Consider the following 19,350-nt stretch of genomic DNA (forward strand, 5'->3'; position numbering starts at 1 on the left):
GTAGGAGCTGCTAGTGACTGCTGTAGGAGCTGCTAGTGACTGCTGTAGGAGCTGCTAGTGACTGCTGTAGGAGCTGCTAGTGATTGCTATGAGAGCTGCTAGTGACTGCTGTAGGAGCTGCTAGTGACTGCGGTAAGAGCTGCTAGTGACTGCGGTAAGAGCTGCTAGTGACTGCGGTAAGAGCTGCTAGTGACTGCGGTAAGAGCTGCTAGTGACTGCTGTGAGATCAGACATGTAGAGCTGTGGCGGTGAAACAAGGAACCGGGATTTACAAACAGGAATTCTGGAAGCTGTGAGAGCTGCTAGTGACTGCTGTGAGAGCTGCTAGTGACTGCTGTGAGAGCTGCTAGTGACTGCTGTGAGAGCTGCTAGTGACTGCTGTGAGAGCTGCTAGTGACTGCTGTGAGAGCTGCTAGTGACTGCTGTAAGAGCTGCTAGTGACTGCTGTAAGAGCTGCTAGTGACTGCTGTAGGAGCTGCTAGTGACTGCTGTAGGAGCTGCTAGTGATTGCTATGAGAGCTGCTAGTGACTGCGGTAAGAGCTGCTAGTGACTGCTGTGAGATCAGACATGTAGAGCTGTGGCGGTGAAACAAGGAACCGGGATTTACAAACAGGAATTCTGGAAGCTGTGAGAGCTGCTAGTGACTGCTGTGAGAGCTGCTAGTGACTGCTGTGAGAGCTGCTAGTGACTGCTGTGAGAGCTGCTAGTGACTGCTGTGAGAGCTGCTAGTGACTGCTGTGAGAGCTGCTAGTGACTGCTGTAAGAGCTGCTAGTGACTGCTGTAAGAGCTGCTAGTGACTGCTGTAAGAGCTGCTAGTGACTGCTGTAGGAGCTGCTAGTGACTGCTGTAGGAGCTGCTAGTGACTGCTGTAGGAGCTGCTAGTGACTGCTGTAAGAGCTGCTAGTGACTGCTGTAAGAGCTGCTAGTGACTGCTGTAGGAGCTGCTAGTGACTGCTGTAGGAGCTGCTAGTGACTGCTATGAGAGCTGCTAGTGACTGCTGTGAGATCAGGCATGTAGAGCTGTGGTGGTGAAACAAGGAACCGGGATTTACAAACAGGAATTCTGGAAGCTGTGAGAGCTGCTAGTGACTGCTGTAAGAGCTGCTAGTGACTACTGTAGGAGCTGCTAGTGACTGCTGTAGGAGCTGCTAGTGACTGCTGTAGGAGCTGCTAGTGACTGCTGTAGGAGCTGCTAGTGACTGCTGTGAGAGCTGCTAGTGACTGCTGTGAGAGCTGCTAGTGACTGCTGTGAGATCAGACATGTAGAGCTGTGGCGGTGAAACAGGGAACTGGGATTTACAAACAGGAATTCTGGAAGCTGTGACAGCTGCTAGTGACTGCTGTAAGAGAAGCTAGTGACTGCTGTAAGAGAAGCTAATGACTGCTGTAAGAGCTGCTAGTGACTGCTGTGAGAGCTGCTAGTGACTGCTGTAGGAGCTGCTAGTGACTGCTGTAGGAGCTGCTAGTGACTGCTGTAGGAGCTGCTAGTGACTGCTGTAGGAGCTGCTAGTGACTGCTGTAGGAGCTGCTAGTGACTGCTGTAGGAGCTGCTAGTGACTGCTGTAGGAGCTGCTAGTGATTGCTATGAGAGCTGCTAGTGACTGCTGTAGGAGCTGCTAGTGACTGCGGTAAGAGCTGCTAGTGACTGCGGTAAGAGCTGCTAGTGACTGCGGTAAGAGCTGCTAGTGACTGCTGTGAGATCAGACATGTAGAGCTGTGGCGGTGAAACAAGGAACCGGGATTTACAAACAGGAATTCTGGAAGCTGTGAGAGCTGCTAGTGACTGCTGTGAGAGCTGCTAGTGACTGCTGTGAGAGCTGCTAGTGACTGCTGTGAGAGCTGCTAGTGACTGCTGTGAGAGCTGCTAGTGACTGCTGTAAGAGCTGCTAGTGACTGCTGTAAGAGCTGCTAGTGACTGCTGTAAGAGCTGCTAGTGACTGCTGTAGGAGCTGCTAGTGATTGCTATGAGAGCTGCTAGTGACTGCGGTAAGAGCTGCTAGTGACTGCTGTGAGATCAGACATGTAGAGCTGTGGCGGTGAAACAAGGAACCGGGATTTACAAACAGGAATTCTGGAAGCTGTGAGAGCTGCTAGTGACTGCTGTGAGAGCTGCTAGTGACTGCTGTGAGAGCTGCTAGTGACTGCTGTGAGAGCTGCTAGTGACTGCTGTGAGAGCTGCTAGTGACTGCTGTGAGAGCTGCTAGTGACTGCTGTGAGAGCTGCTAGTGACTGCTGTAAGAGCTGCTAGTGACTGCTGTAAGAGCTGCTAGTGACTGCTGTAGGAGCTGCTAGTGACTGCTGTAGGAGCTGCTAGTGACTGCTGTAGGAGCTGCTAGTGACTGCTGTAAGAGCTGCTAGTGACTGCTGTAAGAGCTGCTAGTGACTGCTGTAAGAGCTGCTAGTGACTGCTGTAGGAGCTGCTAGTGACTGCTGTAGGAGCTGCTAGTGACTGCTATGAGAGCTGCTAGTGACTGCTGTGAGATCAGGCATGTAGAGCTGTGGTGGTGAAACAAGGAACCGGGATTTACAAACAGGAATTCTGGAAGCTGTGAGAGCTGCTAGTGACTGCTGTAAGAGCTGCTAGTGACTGCTGTAAGAGCTGCTAGTGACTGCTGTAAGAGCTGCTAGTGACTGCTGTAGGAGCTGCTAGTGACTGCTGTAGGAGCTGCTAGTGACTGCTATGAGAGCTGCTAGTGACTGCCGTGAGAGCTGCTAGTGACTGCGGTAAGAGCTGCTAGTGACTGCTGTGAGATCAGACATGTAGAGCTGTGGCGGTGAAACAAGGAACCGGGATTTACAAACAGGAATTCTGGAAGCTGTGAGAGCTGCTAGTGACTGCTGTAAGAGCTGCTAGTGACTGCTGTAAGAGCTGCTAGTGACTGCTGTAAGAGCTGCTAGTGACTGCTGTAGGAGCTGCTAGTGACTGCTGTAGGAGCTGCTAGTGACTGCTGTGAGAGCTGCTAGTGACTGCTGTGAGAGCTGCTAGTGACTGCTGTGAGAGCTGCTAGTGACTGCTGTAAGAGCTGCTAGTGACTGCTGTAAGAGCTGCTAGTGACTGCTGTAAGAGCTGCTAGTGACTGCTGTAGGAGCTGCTAGTGATTGCTATGAGAGCTGCTAGTGACTGCTGTGAGATCAGGCATGTAGAGCTGTGGTGGTGAAACAAGGAACCGGGATTTACAAACGGGAATTCTTTAAGCTGATCCCGGGGTGGGGGAGGGGGGGCAGTGGGACCCACCCATGTACACCACACAGCCCGCCCCACCCTTCTCCTCACCGTGTCCCTACGAGCACTGCACAGCAAGAGATCCGGTTACTAACTTTAAACCGCATTTAATAACAAATGTCATGTCTTCAACAAATCATTCTTGGAGCGAATGCTTCTTTACTGAGCCGAAGTAATACCATCCGCAGACCCCTGCAGGCGGACTTTAAAACGCAGGACTACATCAACCCACGTCCTCACACTCCCCAGCCCCCAGATCTGCTAACCCACCAGCCCCCAGATCTGCTAACCCACCAGCCCCCAGATCTGCCAACCCACCAGCCACCAGATCTGCCAACCCACCAGCCACCAGATCTGCTAACCCACCAGCCCCGAGATCTGCCAACCCACCAGCCCCCAGATCTGCCAACCCACCAGCCCCCAGATCTGCCAACCCACCAGCCCCCAGATCTGCCAACCCACCAGCCCCCAGATCTGCCAACCCACCAGCCCCCAGATCTGCCAACCCACCAGCCCCCAGATCGGCCAACCCACCAGCCCCCAGATCGGCCAACCCACCAGCCCCCAGATCTGCCAACCCACCAGCCCCCAGATCTGCCAACCCACCAGCCCCCAGATCTGCCAACCCACCAGCCCCCAGATCTGCCAACCCACCAGCCCCCAGATCTGCCAACCCACCAGCCCCCAGATCTGCCAACCCACCAGCCCCCAGATCTGCCAACCCACCAGCCCCCAGATCTGCCAACCCACCAGCCCCCAGATCTGCCAACCCACCAGCCCCCAGATCTGCCAACCCACCAGCCCCCAGATCTGCCAACCCACCAGCCCCCAGATCTGCCAACCCACCAGCCCCCAGATCTGCCAACCCACCAGCCCCCAGATCTGCCAACCCACCAGCCCCCAGATCTGCCAACCCACCAGCCCCCAGATCTGCCAACCCACCAGCCCCCAGATCTGCCAACCCACCAGCCCCCAGATCTGCCAACCCACCAGCCCCCAGATCTGCCAACCCACCAGCCCCCAGATCTGCCAACCCACCAGCCCCCAGATCTGCCAACCCACCAGCCCCCAGATCTGCCAACCCACCAGCCCCCAGATCTGCCAACCCACCAGCCCCCAGATCTGCCAACCCACCAGCCCCCAGATCTGCCAACCCACCAGCCCCCAGATCTGCCAACCCTCCATCCCCCAGATCTGCCAACCCACCATCCCCCAGATCTGCCAACCCACCAGCCCCCAGATCTGCCAACCCACCAGCCCCCAGATCTGCCAACCCAGCGTCTTCACACTCACCAGCCCCCAGATCTCCAAACCAGCCTCTTCACACTCACCAGCCCCCAGATCCTCAAACCAGCGTCTTCACACTCACCAGCCCCCAGATCTCCAAACCAGTGTCTTCAGACTCACCAGCCCCCAGATCTCCAAACCAGTGTCTTCACACTCACCAGCCCCCAGATCGCCAAACCAGTGTCTTCACACTCACCAGCCCACAGACCTCACAACGGGCATCTTCACACCCACCAACCCCCAGATCTCCAAGCCAGGGTCTTCACACTCACCAGCCCCCAGACCTCCCAACGGGCGTGTTCACACTCACCAGCCCCCAGACCTCCCAACGGGTGTGTTCACACTCACCAGCCCCCAGACCTCAACGGGTGTGTTCACACTCACCAGCCCCCAGATCTCCAAACCAGCGTCTTCACACTCACCAGCCCCCAGATCTCCAAACCAGCCTCTTCACACTCACCAGCCCCCAGATCCTCAAACCAGTGTCTTCAGACTCACCAGCCCCCAGATCTCCAAACCAGTGTCTTCACACTCACCAGCCCCCAGATCTCCAAACCAGCCTCTTCACACTCACCAGCCCCCAGATCCTCAAACCAGCGTCTTCACACTTCCCAGCCCCCAGACCTCACAACGGGCATCTTCACACTCACCAGCCCCCAGATCTCCAAACCAGCGTCTTCACACTCACCAGCACCCAGATCTCCAAACCAGCCTCTTCACACTCACCAGCCCCCAGATCCTCAAACCAGCGTCTTCACACTCACCAGCCCCCAGATCTCCAAACCAGCGTCTTCAGACTCACCAGCCCCCAGATCTCCAAACCAGTGTCTTCACACTCACCAGCCCCCAGATCTCCAAGCCAGGGTCTTCACACTCACCAGCCCCCAGACCTCCCAACGGGCGTGTTCACACTCACCAGCCCCCAGACCTCCCAACGGGTGTGTTCACACTCACCAGCCCCCAGACCTCACAACGGGTGTCTTCACACTCACCAGCCCCCAGACCTCACAACGGGCATCTTCACACTCACCAGCCCCCAGACCTCACAACGGGTGTGTTCACACTCACCAGCCCCCAGACCTCCCAACGGGTGTGTTCACACTCACCAGCCCCCAGATCTCCAAACCAGTGTCTTCACACTCACCAGCCCCCAGATCTCCAAACCAGCGTCTTCACACTCACCAGCCCCCAGATCCTCAAACCAGCGTCTTCACACTCACCAGCCCCCAGATCCTCAAACCAGCCTCTTCACACTCACCAGCCCCCAGATCTCCAAACCAGCCTCTTCACACTCACCAGCCCCCAGATCTCCAAACCAGCCTCTTCACACTCACCAGCCCCCAGATCTCCAAACCAGCGTCTTCACACTCCCCAGCCCCCAGACCTCACAACGGGCATCTTCACACTCACCAGCCCCCAGATCTCCAAACCAGCCTCTTCACACTCACCAGCCCCCAGATCCTCAAACCAGCGTCTTCACACTCACCAGCCCCCAGATCTCCAAACCAGTGTCTTCAGACTCACCAGCCCCCAGATCTCCAAACCAGTGTCTTCAGACTCACCAGCCCCCAGATCTCCAAACCAGTGTCTTCACACTCACCAGCCCCCAGATCTCCCAACCAGCATCTTAACACTCACCAGCCCCCAGATCTCCCAACCAGCATCTTAACACTCACCAGCCCCCAGATCTCCAAACCAGTGTCTTCACACTCACCAGCCCCCAGATCCTCAAACCAGCGTCTTCACACTCACCAGCCCCCAGATCTCCAAACCAGCGTCTTCACACTCACCAGCCCCCAGACCTCCCAATGGGCATCTTCACATTCACCTGCCCCCAGATCTCCAAACAAGCGTCTTCACACTCACCAGCCCCCTGATCTCCAAACCAGATCTCCCTACTCTGGTCTTCACACTCACTAGATCTCCCTACTCTGGTCTTCACACTCGCCGGATCTCCCAACCCTGGTCTTCACACTCGCCGGATCTCCCAACCCTGGTCTTCACACTCGCCAGATCTCCCAACCCTGGTCTTCACACTCGCCAGATCTCCCAATTCTGGTCTTCACACTCGCCAGATCTCCCAATTCTGGTCTTCACACTCGCCAGATCTCCCAATTCTGGTCTTCACACTCACCAGATCTCCCAACCCTGGTCTAAACACTCGCCAGATCTCCCAACTCTGGTCTTCACACTCGCCAGATCTCCCAACTCTGGTTTTCACACTCGCCAGATCTCCCAACTCTGGTCTTCACACTTAACAGATCTCCCAACTCTGGTCTTCACACTCACCAGATCTCCCAACCCTGGTCTTCACACTCGCCAGATCTCCCAACTCTGGTCTTCAGTCACCGGATCTCCCAACTCTGGTCTTCAGTCACCGGATCTCCCAACCCTGGTCTTCACACTCGCCAGATCTCCCAACTCTGGTCTTCACACTCGCCAGATCTCCCAACTCTGGTCTTCGCACTCACCAGATCTCCCAACCTTGGTCTTCACACTCAGCGGATCTCCCAACTCTGATCTTCACACTCGCCAGATCTCCCAATTCTGGTCTTCACACTCGCCAGATCTCCCAATTCTGGTCTTCACACTCGCCAGATCTCCCAATTCTGGTCTTCACACTCGCCAGATCTCCCAATTCTGGTCTTCACACTCGCCAGATCTCCCAACCCTGGTCTAAACACTCGCCAGATCTCCCAACTCTGGTTTTCACACTCGCCAGATCTCCCAACTCTGGTCTTCACACTTAACAGATCTCCCAGCCCTGGTCTTCACACTCACCAGATCTCCCAACTCTGGTCTTCACACTCACCAGATCTCCCAACTCTGGTCTTCACACTCACCAGATCTCCCAGCCCTGGTCTTCACACTCACCAGATCTCCCAGCCCTGGTCTTCACACTCACCAGATCTCCCAGCCCTGGTCTTCACACTCACCAGATCTCCCAGCCCTGGTCTTCACACTCAGCAGATCTCCCAACTCTGGTCTTCACACTCACCAGATCTCCCAGCCCTGGTCTTCACACTCACTAGATCTCCCAGCCCTGGTCTTCACACTCACCAGATCCCACCCCCTGCTGCGCCCCGCCCCCTCCCGCTGAGTGGGCGCCTCTCATTGGCTACACTTTTTAGGTCGAGCAGACCTACATTCAATGCGTAAGCATTGATTGTGTCTGCTTCAGACCTATTGTGACCCGTATTTGGGAATGTGGACAGCAGTGTGCCACGCGCTTTCCCATTGTCAGTTTTCACCGCGGGAGCGAGCGCGCTTGCGCAGACGCACACACAGCCCCTGCTTTTGCCTGGCTTGCATGCAAACACGGTGCGCACACAGCCAGGCCCCATCCCCTGCACGCACAGGCATGCGCGCACACACACATGCGCATCCACACGCAGGCACACACATGCAGACACACATGCAGGCACACAGCCCCCCCCCCCCTTTACCTCACCGGAGTCAAACTCGGGCTCGCACCATCTGCCAAGGGAGCCCCGCAGAGCACTCGAGCTCCTCTGTCACTCTACCAAGAAGCGCAGCTCTCCCCATAGGCATGGGGGCCCGCAGTATCCCCGCTGGTCTTCACCCGGGCCCCCTCCTGGGTCCCGGGACTTCATGCGGTACTTCTCTTCTCAGGGCTCGCGCTCGTCAAAACGAAACTGAAGAGTGGCGCGCATGCGCAGGCTGCCCCCGCCCTCCCACTCCTCACAGGCCGGCAAAGAGCTGATGGCAGCGCAGGACTGGTTTCTGTCTCTTTTCAGTCTCTTTTCTGCCCGATCTCCTTCCTTGCTCCCCTGCCAAATCCAGGAGCCTGCACGCCCTGTCCCCGTCCCTGCACAAGCACAGCCGAGCTGGCACGGGCTGTGTGTGAGGACGGCTGTGGCTGGCCGTGCAGCAGGAAATTGCCTTCATTTTCCACACCCCAGCGTCGCCCACACAGGACATGAAACCGGGATCTCGGATCTTTGGGGGAGTCGCTGTCACTGCTTTTCTATTTTCCTCATTTTTTCTGCACATGGCATGCTGTTTGCTCGGTGGAAGGTGAGTTTACTGTATTTACAGACGGGCATCTCTTTCTAATGCTGTATAGTGAGACTGGTGTTATTTACATTATACAAAAATTCGAATAAACGAGTGCAATAGGTCTTCAGGTGATCTACGTTTTTAAAAATTGTCTCAAACCATCCCATGCATTGTCTCCCTTCTCGAATGCCATTGCCGAATGTCCGCAAATTCCCTGGTAAAATAGCGGTCTATAATCTTCCGACCACTATTTCGGCAGCCTTTGATGACATAACGTGTTTGTGTAAAGCGCACGCTCACCCAGGGGTATCTGTGCGCTGAATAGCAGATGTTTATTATTACACAACTCACTGGTACTGATTTTAGCGACCTCCGAATGCTGTGGACCCGCTGGGATTTGAACCCGTGACCATAAGGTCGAACACAGGTACCTCCAGTTGGACGCATTAGTCCACTATGCAGCCAGACCCTGCTGTCCACGCTGAAATGAGTACTGTTGAGCTGGCTAATATTAACATCTAATAGCACCTTTTATCTAAATATCAGACGAACATTCATAATACATACTGTCAATAAGTATTAATTATTAAAAAAATGAAAAGCCATTGTTATTTGTAATATCAATACATCTAAGTCATGTAAATACAAAACATGTTGCATTACAAATGCTATAGGTGTCACATTTGCGAAAGTTGAAACTATTGGCATTGTAAATAACAAAGGTATTAATTTTGCTATTTTCAAAACCAACACATAAATAAAAACATTGTCATTTACAATACCAAAAGCTCAAAATTTCCTAATGCGAGACCTATTGCATTGCAAATGCTTGTTCTTCCTGTGACCCCCAGGTACATCTCCCCCCTCACCCCCTCCTGCCCTTCGAGGGAGGCTGGCATCTTTCACAATCTCTTAGCTTCAGTTATGTAGCAAGAGTGGCAGCCCCCCCCCCCCCCCGCGGGTTCCTGGCTGTACTTGGACCCCCCCACTCTCCTGGGTGGCACCCCTGATCTCACCCCTGCGGGGGCGGCTGCTCGCTGTGCCAGGCTGGCAGGGGGCAGCTTGGAGACACAATGGCTGCTCTCTGCACTGAGGCCACCCCAGCATTCCTCGGTGACTTCGGGCCTGGAGCTCAAGGGCGTCCACTCTGTGCCAGGCCTGGGAGGGGCAGGCTGCCACCCCCGCCCTGCCTCGGTGCATGCCACGGCAGCGCCTCAGTTCCCCCATTCTCCCCCCCCCCCAACCCCCCCCCCCTGGACCTCCTCTAAGGCAGACGCCTGCGTCTCCTCCGAGGATGGTGGTGGGTGAAATGCCAGGCGCCCCCCTTTCTTCTGGGTTGGGAGGGTGGGGTTATGTTTGGATCCTGGGTTTCATGAGGTTCCCCTGAGCTCCGCCTTGGCTCGCAGGGTGGTGCAGCCGCTTGGGAGTACCTTCGAGGTGTCTGAGCCCAGTGTCACACCTACCCACCGCCCTCTGATGCCTTCTCATTTATCTCAGCTCTCTTTTCCCAGCTTACAGTCACTGAGTGCCACCAAACCCACGTAGATGGTAGAACCCGTGTCTGTGCCAACCATGTGAATGGCTCGTTGTTCCCAGCTCACAGCCACTGAGTGCCACCCCCTGGCACAGGCCTGCTCATGTGATCAAACCAAACCCACGTCTGATGGTAGAACCCGTGTCTGTGCCAACCCTGTGAATGGCTCGTTGTTCCCAGCTCACGTTCACTGCGTGCCACCCCCTGGCATAGACCTGCTCATGTGATTAACCTGCCACTGGTAGAACCCGTGTCTGTGCCAACCCTGTCAATGGCTCTCTGTTCCTAGCTCACGTTCACTGCGTGCCACCCCCTGGCATAGACCTGCTCATGTGATTAACCTGCCGCTCGTAGAACCTGTCTGTGCCAACCCGGTGAATGGCTCTATGTTCCCAGCTCACAGCCACTGAGTGCCACCCTCTGGCTCAGACCTGCTTATGTGATCAAACCTGTGTCTGATGGTAGAACCCGTGGCTGTGCCAACCCTGTGAATGGCTCTGTTCCCAGCTCACGTTCACTGAGTGCCACCCCCTGGCATAGACCTGCTCATGTGAAAAACCTGCCGCTGGTAGAACCCGTGTCTGTGCCAACCCTGTGAATGGCTCTGTTCCCAGCTCACGTTCACTGAGTGCCACCCCCTGGCATAGACCTGCTCATGTGAAAAACCTGCCGCTGGTAGAACCCGTGTCTGTGCCAACCCTGTGAATGGCTCTGTTCCCAGCTCACGTTCACTGAGTGCCACCCCCTGGCATAGACCTGCTCATGTGATTAACCTGCCGCTGGTAGAACCCGTGTATGTGCCAACCCGGTGAATCGCTCTGTTCCCAGCTCGCGTTCACTGAGTGCCACCCCCTGGCACAGACCTGCTCATGTGATTACCCTGCCGCTGGTAGAACCCGTGGCTGTGCCAACCCTGTGAATGGCTCTGTTCCCAGCTCACGTTCACTGAGTGCCACCCCCTGGCTCAGACCTGCTTATGTGATCAAACCAAACCTGTGTCTGATGGTAGAACCCGTGTCTGTGCCAACCCTGTGAATGGCTCTGTTCCCAGCTCATGTTCACCGAGTGCCACCCCCTGGCATAGACCTGCTCATGTGATTAACCTGCCGCTGGTAGAACCCGTGTATGTGCCAACCCGGTGAATCGCTCTGTTCCCAGCTCGCGTTCACTGAGTGCCACCCTCTGGCATAGACCTGCTCATGTGATTAACCTGCCACTGGTAGAACCTGTGTCTGTGCCAACCCGGTGAATGTCTCTCTGTTCCCAGCTCACGTTCACTGAGTGCCACCCCCTGGCATAGACCTGCTCATGTGATTAACCTGCCGCTGGTAGAACCCGTGTATGTGCCAACCCGGTGAATCGCTCTGTTCCCAGCTCGCATTCACTGAGTGCCACCCCCTGGCATAGACCTGCTCATGTGATTACCCTGCCGCTGGTAGAACCCGTGTCTGTGCCAACCCTGTGAATGGCTCTGTCCCAGCTCGCGTTCACTGAGTGCCACCCTCTGGCATAGACCTGCTCATGTGATTAACCTGCCACTGGTAGAACCTGTGTCTGTACCAACCCGGTGAATCGCTCTGTTCCCAGCTCACAGCCACTGAGTGCCACCCCCTGGCATAGACCTGCTCATGTGATTACCCTGCCGCTGGTAGAACCCGTGTCTGTGCCAACCCTGTGAATGGCTCTGTTCCCAGCTCGCGTTCACTGAGTGCCACCCCCTGGCATAGACCTGCTCATGTGATTAACCTGCCGCTGGTAGAACCCGTGTATGTGCCAACCCGGTGAATCGCTCTGTTCCCAGCTCGCGTTCACTGAGTGCCACCCCCTGGCATAGACCTGCTCATGTGATTACCCTGCCGCTGGTAGAACCCGTGTCTGTGCCAACCCTGTGAATGGCTCTGTCCCAGCTCGCGTTCACTGAGTGCCACCCCCTGGCATAGACCTGCTCATGTGATTAACCTGCCGCTGGTAGAACCCGTGTATGTGCCAACCCGGTGAATCGCTCTGTTCCCAGCTCGCGTTCACTGAGTGCCACCCTCTGGCATAGACCTGCTCATGTGATTAACCTGCCGCTCGTAGAACCTGTCTGTGCCAACCCGGTGAATGTCTCTCTATTCCCAGCTCACAGCCACTGAGTGCCACCCCCTGGCACAGGCCTGCTCATGTGATCAAACCAAACCTGTGTCTGATGGTAGAACCCGTGTCTGTGCCAACCCTGTGAATGGCTCTGTTCCAGCTCACGTTCACGGAGTGCCACCCCCTGGTATAGACCTGCTCATGTGATTTAACCTGCCGCAGGTGGAACCCGTGTCTGTGCCAACCCTGTGAATGGCTCTGTTACCAGCTCGCGTTCACTGAGTGCCACCCTCTGGCATAGACCTGCTCATGTGATTAACCTGCCACTGGTAGAACCTGTGTCTGTACCAACCCGGTGAATGTCTCTCTGTTCCCAGCTCACAGCCACTGAGTGCCACCCCCTGGCTCAGACCTGCTTATGTGATCAAACCAAACCTGTGTCTGATGGTAGAACCCGTGTGTGTGCCAACCCTGTGAATGGCTCTGTCCCAGCTCACGTTCACTGAGTGCCAACCCCTGGCATACACCTGCTCATGTGATTAACCTTCCGCTGGTAGAAGCCGTGTCTGTGCCAACCCTGTGAATGGCTCTCTGTTCCCAGCACACGCTCACTGAGTGCCACCCCCTGGCACAGACCTGCTCATGTGATCAAACCTGTGTCTGATGGTAGAACCGGTGGCTGTGCCAACTCTGTGTATGGCATGCATGTGCAAAGGATTTCCATCCAGTGCTGTGCCGAGGTGGTCTTCCAATCTCTTCCTTCTCCATGGCCCTGGTCCAATGCCAGGTGAAGCCTGGGAATGACTGGTCTTTGGCCTCGGCTCTCTTCAGGCTCGGTGGCTCTTCTCCAGCTGGTCTGGTCTTGGCTGTTGCGCCTTCTTCTGCCATCCGCATGGCAAGCACAGGCAGTTGCCGCTCGTCCGTCTCTCCACATGTGATGCTCTGAGCCTGGACCCAGAGTGCCGCGTCCTGGGTATGAGAGGATGCCTTTCACTGAAGCCTGCTGGGGTCTGAGAGTGCTGCTCTGTGTCTCATGTGGTGGCGCAGGCGCACTTGACTTTACCCCTCTTACACAACTTCCATGTGTTAGATTGAGGTTTTGTTGTGGTGATTGTTCTCTCGCTCTGATCTGTTATGCTTTGTGTTGTAATGTTTTCAGTCTTTGTTCATCAGCCTTCGCCGCCTCTTGTTTGTCCATGTTGGCGTCTCTCAGCCCGGGAGTGAGGTGTGCCCATCTGTTCATTATCACACCTGCCTGCATCGCAGCTTACCTTTACGCTTCTGTTGCGTGAGTAATGCTTGGCCTGGAGGCGCTGATTTCATGGTAAATTCCATGGTCTGGGCAGGTTATGGTTAGTGGTATGACGATGTGGCGCGCATTGCTCTAGAGGGTACCCATATGCTCACATGGGGCACAGTGGTGAGGATGAAGAAGAGGGCCTGGTAGTGTCAAGGCCCTGCTGGAGGGCTCTGCAGTTTGGCCCTGTACTGGGGATAGGGCTGTCCATCTTTGACCCAGGATGTCTAGATCCGCGCCAAGTGTTTACAAGATCCACCCAAAATATATTTGCTGACATTGTAATTTAATCTTCTATCATTGATCTGTGGTGTCCTTCTTCTATGTTGGTCACTGCTGGCCTAGATGAATCCAGTACATAGTGTTGGCGTCCTCGTCCTTTGGTGGACACCGCTGCTCTAGATGAAGCCAGTACATAGTGCTGGCGTCCTCGTCCTTTGGTGGACACCGCTGCTCTAGATGAAGCCAGTACATAGTGCTGGTGTCCTCGTCCTATGGTGGACACCGCTGCTCTAGATGAACCCAGTACACGGTGCTGATGTCCTCCTAGAATGGTGGACACCGCTGCTCTAGATGAACCCAGTACACGGTGCTGGCGTCCTCATGCTGTGGTGGTCACCGCTGCTCTAGATGAACCCAATACATAATGCTGGTGTCCTCGTCCTATGGTGGACACCGCTGCTGTAGATGAACCCAGTACACGGTGGGTGCTGGCGTCCTCGTCCTGTGGTGGTCACCGCTGCTCTAGATGAAGCCAGTACAGGGTGCTGGTGTCCTCGTCCTGTGGTGGTCACCGCTGCTCTAGATGAAGCCAGTACAGGGTGCTGGGTTCATCATTCCATGGTGGACACCACTGCTCTAGATGAACCCAGTACACGGTGCTGGTGTCCTCGTCCTGTGGTGGACACCGCTGCTGTAGATAAACCCAGTACACGGTGCTGGCGTCCTCGTCCTGTGGTGGTCACCGCTGCTCTAGATGAAGCCAGTACACAGTGATGTGGGAGTGACTCTTGCTGAAGTGTAAGAAAGCAAACACACTTGATGCCCAGCCTGGCTACTTCATGTTTTTTTAGGAAACTTTTGATATATACGAAGAACATGTTTGCACATTTGCAATCACCCCTGATCTAGGTTTACGTCTTTTCTCAGCACCCCATAAACATGGAGTCTACCTTTGTTCTTCAGTTGCAGACACCTTATCTAGGAGGTTCTTCCTACATATCTACCTTACCTAAGAGGCATTTTTGGCTCTCCTAGACTGTCATTGGGGCCACTATGTCTACCTCACCTTTGAGGGTTCTACGGCGTCCCTAGTCTGTTATTGAGGCAACGATATCTACCTCATCTAAGAGGCTCCCTTGGCGCTCCTAGTCTGCTACTGAGGTAACAATATCTACCTCACCCAAGAGGCTTCTATGGCACTCCTAGTATGCTACTTAGGGGACAATATCTACCTCACCTAAGACGCTCCCTTGGCGCTCCTAGTCTGCTACTGAGGTAACAATATCTACCTCACCCAAGAGGCTTCTATGGCACTCCTAGTATGCTACTTAGGGGACAATATCTACCTCACCTAAGACGCTCCCTTGGCGCTCCTAGTCTGCTACTGAGGTAACAATATCTACCTCACCCAAGAGGCTTCTATGGCACTCCTAGTATGCTACTTAGGGGACAATATCTACCTCACCTAAGACGCTCCCTTGGCGCTCCTAGTCTGCTACTGAGGTAACAATATCTACCTCACCCAAGAGGCTTCTATGGCACTCCTAGTATGCTACTTAGGGGACAATATCTACCTCACCTAAGACGCTCCCTTGGCGCTCCTAGTCTGCTACTGAGGTAACAATATCTACCTCACCCAAGAGGCTTCTATGGCACTCCTAGTATGCTACTTAGGGGACAATATCTACCTCACCTAAGACGCTCCCTTGGCGCTCCTAGTCTGCTACTGAGGTAACAATATCTACCTCGCCCAAGAGGCTTCTATGGCACTCCTTGTCTGCTACTTAGGGGACAATATCTACCTCCCCCAAGAGGCTTCTATGGCACTCCTAGTCTGCCACGGAGGCAACGATATCTACCTCACCCAAGAGGCTTCTATGGCACTCCTAGTCTGCTACTGAGGTAACAATATCTACCTCACCCAAGAGGCTTCTATGGCACTCCTAGTCTGCCACGGAGGCAACGATATCTACCTCACCCAAGAGGCTTCTATGGCACTCCTAGTCTGCCACGGAGGCAACGATATCTACCTCCCTAAGAGGCTCATACTGCGGTCCTCGTCTGCTACTCAGGAAACTATATCTACCTCATCTAAGATGCTCGTACCGCGCTCTTAGTCTGCCACTGAAGCCGCTATGTCTACCTCACCTAAGAGGCTTCTTTATTTATTTATCTTTATCTAGTGCATCCCAATAATAGTGCAGGAATCTGGCATAAAGCTAGCGCATCCCAGAAATAGTGCAAGAATTGTGGCATAAAGGTAGCACATGCTGAAAATAGTGCAGGGATTGTGCAATAAAACTAGCACTTACCAAAAATAGTGCAAGGGTTGTGGCTGGGTCGAAGCTAGCACATCCCCAAGACAGTCCAAGGCTTGTGGCATCAAAAAACCATCGCGTGCACCTCCGTGATATGCATATAATTTGCCAGTAAGGGGAGGCCAGAGCGAAGAGACTCTTGCTTGTCACCTTACAACAGCATCGCTGCTGGCTGAGGTCATGTCTCAATTGCAAGGCACCCTGTGCTTGGCTGGGTCTGGGTGTGTTGAGCACGGTGGGCAGTGCAGGTAGTAGAAGGTAGAAGTAAGAGGGCAGATGAGCGGAGCGGGGGTGTAGCATAAGCATATCCTGGGGCAGCTGGGGCAGGGCTGCATAGCCTGAGAAGACCAGTCAGGCTGAGGAGTGAGTAGACTTAGAGACCTCCTGAAGGAGCAGACTCCGAGCAGGCTGTGGTCTGGGAGTGGAGTTGCAGTCTGAGGCGGCTGAATTGAATGAGTTTGTATTATGTTTCTGAACAATACTGGGCATGTGTCGTATTGTCCATGCTCCTGTCTGCATATGCCAATCTATGTGATATCTAGGATTAACCTTAACGCTAGCTTGTTTTCTCTCTTGCAGTGGTTGGCGCCCAGGCGTCCATTTTGTTCACCAAGGAGCCCTACTCCCAGGACGCCTTACACGGTCGAGGTGCCATCCTTCGATGTGAAGTGGAAGACCCCTCCAACATAGACTTCCAGTGGCTGCAGAACGGCGCTCCCGTTGAAGACACAGACAGGCGCTTCAAGGAGGGGAGCAACCTTCAGTTTACCACTGTGGATCGGCGACAGGATGCCGGCAACTTCCAGTGCATCGCCAGGAACAAGGTCACCGGGGAGGAAGCCCGCACCACCAACGCCTCCTTTAACATCAAATGTGAGTCTTTGTGGTTTGAGGACAGTCTGACGGTTCAGATATACAGAGAAATCCTTCTGGAGAACCTTTCTCCACAAATGGTTCCTTGTTTTTTTAGTTAATGGAATTCCTGTCCTGATGATATCTGCAAATTCCATGCAGTCAGTTTGGTTTACAGGCTCGCATAGATCCTTTGTTTTGGTTTCAGCAGTGACACCCATTTCTCTCTCCTCTTTTCCTCTTAACAAAGCTCTTCCTGTAGCCCAGCTGCCCTCTGCTCCCTCAATTGTTTTTAGGCCTCGCCTAGACAGCATGACGTTTAGAAATTGCCCTGCTCTTTTCCACACACTCGTGCATGTGGCGGCATCCACCTTGCGGGAGCGAGCAGCGGCACGCGCAGGGGACATTGTTTTCTAATGAGATTTCACTTTCGTGCTTGTTCGAGCACGGGCGCGTGCAGGGGCCATCTTTTTTTTTTTTTTTCCTAATGAGCTTTATCTTTCACAGCCGAGCAGTGCACGAGTGCGTACCACTCGCTAGGTCTCGGCTAGAGCGAAATGCGCATGCAATGCTCTAGGAGAGGGCCTCTTGGCATCGCTACAGCTTTTTTCAGCTTTTCTTGAAGATCGTGTGTCTGGTGCTCACGCTATTGGGCTTTGCGTGCGTCTATGCAATTGGACAAAGGGGGGTGCATGTCCCACCTTTGTATCCTCCCACGGCCCAGCTTGCGAGAGCGAGCAGCAGCGCCATCTGTTTCCAATTATTGCACCCGCGTCTCGCGGTCGCGTTAATTGGAAACAGATGGTGGGTCGCGCTGGACCTGGCTTTTTTTTCAGGTCGAGCCTGTGCAGGATAGCCCTTTTAGCTTTTGTTGACTCGAGCGCCAACGTGGGCTTTTGTTCCGAACTCGGTTACAGATCTCAGGGGGTTATTTTCTCCAAAAGAGCTCCAATCTCAGTACTGTTAGCGAACATTGCAGTTCTCGTGTCACACATGCATTCGGCTTCTGTGTATGACACCGGACTCTCTACCCAGCGAAGAGGGCGGGCTGGTCAGCTCGTGTCTGTGCTTTGCTTTTCACGGCTCTACGCGTTTCACTCACCAGGCTCCACGTGTTTGTGTTCATGTCACGCACCCTGATTCGTGTGCAATCATGCTTGTGTTCATCTCACACATTGTTTTTGAGAGTCGCACACAACACGCTTATGTTTCCGAGATTCTCACTAGGATTCTTGCGTTTGTGAACATCTTCTAACTTATGTTTCTTTCCTGGGGCATCTCAGGCGCACACCAGGCGTCTCGAGAGCATTAGACTCGCACATTCTGAGCATCAACGAAAATCTCACACTTGTGTTTATGAGCCTCTGCTACACGTTTGTATTTTCACACCAGGGTTCCCCTGTGTCCTAAAACACACACAGTACCTCACACAGGGCTCGGTTGTTAGTACCTCACACTCCTTTCCCATGTGAATGAGCTTCTACCACCCCGTGTTTCTATTCATACTCTACGCGAAGCTTCCCATGTTTGTGAGGAACACACACCATACCAAGCATTACATTCAAAATGGCTTGAGTTTAAGTCTCCCACATACTTTAGTTTGTTGCGCTTGTGAGCATCTCACACGCTGCTCTTTTGTGACCTATTCAGTGTACTCATTTGCTAGTATTTCTCACACAGTTTGTAAGTATCTCCCTCGGCCTCTCGTGCTGTGTTCATCGCAAATACCGAGTACCACCCACACACATCCATCTCGTACTGAATATCTAACTATGCTCATCAGCCGTGTGCATTTCCCGCTTCACATCGGGCTTCTTGCGCGTGTACCTGTGTGTGTGTGCGTTTATATATATATATATCTCACTCACTCACTCTCCCCCCCCCTAGCATCTGGCAAGCTTTTCACATTCGTACGGTTCACTTTGCACCTCACATACGATGCTTCTGTTACACGCGTCTCATAACTTTGCTTCTCACGCTTGTGTGCATCTTCATGTACTGCGTTTGCAAACATGATAAAACCGCCTCATGGCGTGTATCGCTGCAAAGTTGAGGCAATACACAAACAACATTTCGTGGGCAGCAAACAATTAAAAATGGGCCTAAATGTCCTTGTGCATGACCAGTTGAGTTGTGTGATGTCCAACAGTAAAGGCAGCGGCTTGAGGAACACTTATCTCGTTCCCATTTGAACACTCGACATGATTTGTTAAAGAACTCTAGCTCCTCGTCTGGGAACGCAAGCGCTATATAAAGGCACTTTTGATACAATGAGTACTTTTGTCTTAGTGAATGTGTTCACATCTACTCGAGGGCATTATGGGGTCATAATGGCTTCTACCGGTTATGTATTACCTATTTTATGGACGATTACGCTTACAAACGATTTCTGACGCACTTAATTTTCTAGCAGTTTTTCAGAAGTCTGAGAGAAACTGTTCTGGGCTTTTTGCTCTCGTTAGAAAGACAGAGAAGTGGAGGCCATCGGCACTGCATTTCAACAAGCATGCTAAACTTAC

The 19,350-nt window shown here is 53.7% G+C and overlaps 1 protein-coding gene across 1 annotated transcript in view; it reads left to right on the forward strand.

The window, feature by feature from the left end:
• PTK7 (protein tyrosine kinase 7 (inactive)) overlaps positions 1-19,350 on the forward strand; it is a 428,597-nt gene that overhangs the window by 125,041 nt on the left and 284,206 nt on the right. Inside the window, exon 2 of the mRNA XM_078647273.1 lies at positions 16,559-16,852. Within this exon, the coding sequence (XP_078503399.1) occupies positions 16,559-16,852 (294 nt within the window). The remainder of the gene's footprint in view (positions 1-16,558; positions 16,853-19,350) is intronic.

The sequence above is a fragment of the Lissotriton helveticus genome, chromosome 6, assembly GCF_964261635.1.
Source record: "Lissotriton helveticus chromosome 6, aLisHel1.1, whole genome shotgun sequence".
Classification (NCBI taxonomy): Eukaryota; Metazoa; Chordata; class Amphibia; order Caudata; family Salamandridae; genus Lissotriton; species Lissotriton helveticus.